Source organism: Zingiber officinale, chromosome 2B (assembly GCF_018446385.1).
Source record: "Zingiber officinale cultivar Zhangliang chromosome 2B, Zo_v1.1, whole genome shotgun sequence".
NCBI lineage: Eukaryota > Viridiplantae > Streptophyta > Magnoliopsida > Zingiberales > Zingiberaceae > Zingiber > Zingiber officinale.
In genome coordinates, this window is record NC_055989.1 from 3,667,688 (window position 1) to 3,675,066 (window position 7,379).

The 7,379-nt window shown below is 41.0% G+C and overlaps 1 protein-coding gene across 1 annotated transcript; it reads right to left on the reverse strand.

Annotated features, from left to right (window-relative positions):
• Positions 1-2,278: 2,278 nt before the first annotated feature.
• On the reverse strand, positions 2,279-3,725 carry LOC122048941. Its single transcript, XM_042610448.1, has one exon. The coding sequence runs from the start codon at positions 3,652-3,654 to the stop codon at positions 2,500-2,502; it is 1,155 nt and encodes a 384-aa protein (XP_042466382.1). The 5' UTR covers positions 3,655-3,725; the 3' UTR covers positions 2,279-2,499.
• Positions 3,726-7,379: the final 3,654 nt, after the last annotated feature.

Here is a 7,379-nt window from a genome sequence, read left to right on the forward strand (position 1 = left end):
CATGAGGTGGTAGGATGTGTCAGATGTTGTTAGGCAAAGAAGAGGGTACAAGCTAGGCAATATGCCATAGTTGTCCAAGGAATCTTCTGTTGATCCAGATGTACCTTTTTTGTCGTTTATAGTTTCTGTTATAACTGAGGTGGTCGAAGGAATATGCTGTTATAACTGGTCTGCTAATGGGAGACACGATGGTCCCTGAAGAAGCTTCTAGAAGAATATTATCTGATACATAGCTGTTATTATGACATGTTGTTAGGATGTTATCCGTTGAATATGTCTCGGCTGGTTTTTAAATCGGCCACACTATTAGGATGATATAGTTTACTGAGCATTATTCGGCTAGTTCTCGAGCCGACCGCTCTGTTGGGGTATTCAGTTGTCTTCTGCATAATCTGTTCTATCATGTGTTATACTATGTGTATCTCGGCTGATCCTTAAACTGGCCGTCTTGTTGGGATGTTGCCGCTGAATATATTTCCACTGGTCTTCAAGCCAGCTTCCTCATTTATAATGCTATGTGCTAAGTATATCTTGGCCAGGTATTAAGTCGGTTGCCAGTCGTTAAGCCGGTTGCTTTGTTAGGATACTATTTGTGGGGTATATCTTGGTCGGTCATTAAGCCGATCGCTGGCTTAGGCTATTTGGTTGTGTTCTGCATGGTCTATTCTGTTAAGTATTATACTACATGTATCTTGGTCAATCATTACGTTCAACCGTCTTTGTGCATGTCTTAGTCATTGAGCCGCTCTGTTATATTCTGTATAGCCTTGAGATATTTATTCAGAGAATGATATAGTGTTTTAATCATGTTGGGAATCTACTTGAGAAATAATAATATAGTAGCCCTTACTTCCTAGGGGTCATTCTGATAACCTATACTTTGCTGGAATCTTGTTTGGGGTGGAAATATAGGGGTAAGTGATGCAAACCCAGTCGTTTTTTATCTGCCCAAGCCTCTAAGGAGTAACCAAGATAGACATAACTATGTTTTTAATAGATGAAGTTGAACTACATTATGTTATTTCCTGGTCGGATATTTGTACGACTATAACATATATACTCGTCCGACCTTAAGACTGGATGGCTACACACGCGCACTGTCACCTATGGTTGGTTGGTTGTAGAGTGAGTCAGCTATTCCGGCCATCCCTTAAGGACGGTCGACCTTAATCTTGACCGTCTTAAGGTCTGACCGCCCGTAAGACACTAAACTCGCTGGTTCAGTCGGCCTAAGAGTTGACCATCTTTCTCTCTGACCGGATTATAACTTAGATTCTCGTACTCAATGATTCTTATTGATTCTTTATTATTATGATTTTTTTTTTTGGGGAAAAAATCCACTTCTTAACATTAGAAGGCAACTTTAAATATGTATAAATTGTACTCCATATTTATCTTATAAGTGAACCCAAAGAAAACCATCTATTTATTATATATGTATCAATAACTTCTTCATTCATCCCGTACTTGAGCTCAGAGTTTCACACGAAATTATCTACAATCATGAGCATGTCTTACGATCCTCGTGCTCTTTCCTAGCTTCTCAGTTGATACCGTACTGCCAAGATTAAACTTGATAATAAGACCTTGAGTGAGGTAAATCTCAATTCTCAATGTAGATTCTAATGCTATTTTTTGAGTATCATTGGAGCAAAAAAAAAAATGATATCTCTCATCCCAAACAGTTCAGTATTATCGATTCCATGGTAAAATATAGACAAGTAAATCATGAGGAACATTTTGTGTTAGCACAGCGGCCCATTGTATATAGGAGATTAGACATCCAATGAAACATTTTATATCTACTGATAATTAATCTCAGGATTTATTGGAGCAAACACTTAAGAAAGTACCAACTACATCCATTCGTGAGAGCAATTTCTTGAGTATCATGATCTACCTTGATAAGTCAAATTTTTCTTTGACAGATTAAAAGGTCAGTGGATTGCTAGATAGCAACAAGGATTGACCATGGAGACGATTTGAATTGGATGGGATCCACACTTACGCTGACCTACAAATTTATCATCCTGAGCACTTCCACTATTTTCTGTAAGCTGAAAGAGCTTATATGATCAAGGAACAATTGCACAAGCTCCTCCCACAATGGATAAACAAGCCAAGTATCTCTGACACTAACTAATACCTTCAATCAAAAATCAACTTTCAAAAGCTTAATAGTATTCATCTCGATCATATTTGAAGCAACGAGTAATTCTCTTTTAATTCAATAGGGCCAACTAGATCAATCAACAACATAATTTGAGTCTATAGGGCCAACTAGATCAATAAAAAAAAATCAACTTTCAAAAGCTTAATAGTATTCATCTCGATCATACTCTAAGCAACAAGTAACAAGCCATAAACTGAGTTTAAGTTAACACAACAAAATCTAGCAAAGATGCATGCAACAATCCAACCTTGCCTGCTTACAATTGGCTTATCTTACAGCAGAGTTTGCTTGTTAGAAAATTTGTCCAGAACACATTGTTATCATCTTCAGGATTTCACTCTTTTAATAACTTCGACTATTTCTGGAGCTTTCTCTTGATACTTGGTCACAAATTCCATCTGGAAGTTCTTGCTCGACATCAGAAAATGACACCCTGTGAAGCCAGGCTTGATTAATCCCTTGTGCATGAGAATGCTCAGGACGGCACACCTGGGCATCAACCTCTTCTCCAGGCTCATCAACAGAACAACTGGATTCTTCACTGTGTGCTCCGGTGTCCATCCCAGCTTCTCTTCCACAAACTTCACAGTCTTCCTTGTCTTCTCAGTCGATATCCGCACAATGTGAGGCTGTTTTGAGAAGGCCTCCAAGACATTATCCTGTGACCATCCTAATCCCATAAAGTTCTCCACTTTCTCCACCCACTTCTTCTCGGGCAACTTAGCAAGCATCCCGAGTGCACGGGCGAAAGTAGTTTTCTTCGGACAGATTCCCATCTTCTTGATCTTGTCAAAGGCCTCATTGAATCGATTTGTATCTGTCACCAAAGCGTCACCGTAATGGGTCAAAAGCACAAAGATTACATCATCGGGCACGCCGTGTGCGCGCAGAGCATCGACCTTGGGAAGCACTTTGGTTTTGGTGTCTAAGGACATCAACCAAGGTGAGTTCTTTATGGCATTCACAAGGTTCGCATTCGTTATCAAAATTGATTTGAGGAGCTCAGAGTTGGGGAGCAATCGCTTCTCTAAGCTGCGTCTGAGCAGAATGGGCCTAGCTGACAGGATCTCCGGGAGGGCGGTTCCGACGAGGCTGATCCCGCGGAAGAGCTCCAGCTTTGGCTTCAAGATCTTCTCGACGTCCATCACGAGAACACCGGGAAGGCGGTCGACGAGGCGGACGAGATGGGCTTCGTCGAAGCCGTAGTCCTTGAGGAGGGTGAGAACCGAGAGCGCTTTGTCGAGGGTGTCGAGCTGGACTCTCTTGGAGATGGAGAGGGCGGCACGGTCGGAGATCCCGCACGATCTCATGAGGGAGGAAGCGGTCAGGGATGAGGGATCGTCGGCGCCGACGGAGGAAGCAGAATAGGGTTTGACGAATCCCAGAAAGTGTGGGCGGGCGGGGGCGATGATCCGACGATGGCCGAGAGTGGTAGTCACTTGAAGTCGACGGTGGATGGCGGCGCAGAGACGTCGAAACATTGTTGATTTCGCTCTGTAAACGAACTGCTCGACCTAACGACGGCAGTAGAGACCTTTCGACCAAAATTTGATTCGTTGAAAAAGTTGCCCATTCGTCCCTCATTTATACGGAATTTACAACGTCTATTTACTTTGTCCTTCGTTTCTCATCTTTAAGAATTACTTGTGCTTTTATGTTATTAGCAGGTGAGAAATTTTCATAGGATAAAATCGATGATCATCTTCAAAATTAATCAAAAAACTAAAAAAAATCAAATATTAATTTAAAATAATAGATTTCTGATTATTATGTGCAGTTAAGTGTGTAAAAACTAAATCCAACTTTCAAGGAGTAACAAAGATCACATATAACTCAGAGGAAACTTTGCACAGAGTTCCATTACTATTAATGAGTGGTTCTGAGATTTTTTATGGGCACAAGTATCTCAGGTAATTCAGTCTTATGATTCTTCATTATTTGTATATGATCTTTTTTTCTTGGGTGCTCATTTTGTATGGGCTTTCAATTTAATGTTTCTATTCAACGGTCGTGGTTATTGGCAAGAACTCATTGAATCCATCGTTTGGGCTCATAACAAATTAAAAGTTACTCCTGCTACTCAGCCTAGAGCCTTGAGCATTGTACAAGGACGTGCTGTACCCAAGGCATTATAATAGATTCATTCGTTTGGCAGGAGGAATATGCAGAGTTCACAACCTTATGGTCATCTGTGTCTGAATCCTGCTCTTTCCCAGCTTCTCAAATGTTACCTTACAGAAACAGCTGAAATTAAACTTAATAATAAGACCTTGAGTGAGATAAATATCAATTCTCAATGTAGATTCCAATGTTATTTTTTGAGTATCATGATCTACCTTGATAAGTCGATCAATTCGACTTCAAAGTCTTCTTCTCGAGTATGTTGCGTCATTGTACTTCATCAGACTCCATCCTCATCCAAGTAGCCACTTGTTTTTGTCAAATTTTCTTTGATAGACTCAAAGGTTCGTAGATTGCAAGATGGCAATCAAGGATTGACCATATGTTTGGCAGATGAAGACATCTGAATTGGATGAGATCAAATTTATCATCCTAACCTTTTGAAGCACTTTAACTATTTTATGTAGCTGTAGGAGTTTGTCATCAAGGAACAATTTATCCAAGCTCCTCCCACAATGGATAAACATGCTCGACAAATGAATCACCGATGAATTGACTTCAATGCCAACTTGAAGTCAACTCGATCGTCAATCGCTAAATGATAACAAGAATGGTAATGTGATTCTGTGAGCATGGACAAAGGTAGACAATAAGAAAAAAGTTAGAGTAACGGTCAGTAAGTTTCTTGGCGTTGCCACTCTGACACTTAAGTTAGAGAACCAAGAAGAAGAACAAATATTAGGATTTAGATGTATGTATCTGCATGTACCTTGGACACCGGAAGGAACTACCTTTTATAGGAAGAAGACAACCCCTAGGGCATAGCATAGACAGTGGGTATGACATCTCTAGCGTACTGACCAGGGGTGAATTCTCAGTAACTGACGACCTAGGGTTTACCCCACCATGCATCCAACGCCTGTGTATCTACATTTACCTCCCTCCATATTCGTGACGTCGACACTAGGGGATCATTAATTTAGCGGATCTACATTTTTTTAAGGAATACGACAAACTTTTTTCTTATGCACCTATCTTTACATTATTAATATTTAATTCCTCAAATAATCCAAGACTTATTCATATCGCTGTCTTTTCTTGAAATAATATGAGCTTTGCGCGATAGTTATCTTTTTCCTGAAATAATTCAAGATTTTGCATCCAAGTATCGAAAAGACAAACGTATACAAAGATAGAGTGCCAAGAAGTCAGAGTGCCCAAGTGGTCGGCGATGCTAAGAAGTCGGGGTGCCCAAGAGGTTAGGTGCCAAGGAATCGGAGGCACCCAAGAGGTTGAGGGTGCCAAGGAGTTGGGAATGCCCAAGAAGTCAGGGTTGCCAAGGAAGATAAGGTCGACTCAGTTTTCTTTTTGCTTGAGCCACTATCTCAACAAGATCACCAACCTCCTTTATCCACATGGCGCTCTTTGATTACCTTATGGATTACAAGTCTTCCTTTCAAGTCTAGTTGAAGGAGGTGGGAATCTGACTGACTAAAATGTTGTGTGATCAAAATAATTTCTACTGCCTTGATTGTTTAAGCCTTGTGGCAGAATCCCTTGCGTATTTCTAAAGAGATTACGCATTAAATATCAGCACATCTCGGTCATTATTTTTAAATGTAGCCACTCTTTTTAAACATGTTGCATGCATCATCTACCTCGATTCTCAAGCCTAGAATGCACCAGTATGTCTCCGAGATTGTATGATATTAAAGTGATGTGACCCATGGTAGAAAAGACTAAGTGTCCTTTACTAGGTAATGATTACTTGGATTTGATTTGTTCTAAGCGCTTGATCCTATAGTCAAAAATTCCCACCATGTAACAACATAAATCCAATGGCCTTGGTTGATCAAGCTGGGATATATTTGGTTAAATAAGGATGTTCTTTTCCCTACACCCTCGTTAATCCTTTGTCTGTTATTCATCTTCTTCGCCTTTGAGCCTTTTGCATCTTCTTGCTTAGTAAGTCTTTCAGTTTCTCCTGGTAGCTCCTTGTTTTAATCAACCTTCGATCAGGTGTCCCTCTCGTAGCTTAGTGATATCCTTCATGGATAGAAACTCATCTTCTACCTTGGGTGTAGGCCAATTGAGTCTAGCTTCACTGACGATGCGTTAGATCAGTTAAGGAGCAAATATGGGAAACCGACCAATCACCCGATAAGGCTTCCCAATGGCAATCACCGGTCAGATCGTTCCCCTCCTGATTTTGTGACCTTCTTTAAAAATCATTTTCTGAGTTAGTTGCGCTTTCCCATTTCAGCGTTCTTTGGCGAAGTGTCCCAATATTTTAACATTCCCTTGTCACAGCTAGGTCTTAATTTGTTTCGGATTTTGACCAGAGTAGTCATCCTATTCCAATTGTATCAAATTCTTTTATCCCCTAGGTTTTTTCACTACTTTTACCCAAAAAGGATGGAGGACAATGTCATCTTTTTCTCCTCCAAGGCAGGGATCAAGCTCATTGATAGCCTCCTATCTTCACACAAAGGATGGAAACCCCTTGATCATGTTCGAAAATCATGAAGAAGGCTGGCTGGGGATATGACTTCTGAATTGACCGTGTGTAGACCTTACTCCGCTCTACAACACAAGAACCGTCAGTGTCAGGCCAAGGAAGGGGTCCCCGGTGTTGGCCCTCCGACGCTCAAGTCAGTCACAAGAAAAATGGAAGTAGGCGAAGCAATAGTAAACATAGGTGTGAATAGTAAATAACGCGTACCTCCCCCTTTATATAGTACCCCAGTAGGCGGCGTGCATGCACCCCAAGGTGCAGGCATGCTTCCCTAATCGTCTTATGAAAGGATCTATTAGGAAATTATCTCTGACACCATACCTTAACAAGGCATATATACAAATCCCTAATGAGACAGTAGAAGTTTTCGTGGCACAATCCGCCTGTTGACCCTGCCTCGTTGTCAGCGGCATTATCTCCCAAAGGGATATTAAGAGATATAAGAGGGGTCCTACTATTTGGCTGAGCGAGGGAGTCAGCTGCTTCCCTGCAGTGACTTGGTTCAATAGATTATTTTTGCCCAACCGGACGAGCGCTCCAGTCGTTTTAATGTTCCTCTGCTCCGTGATG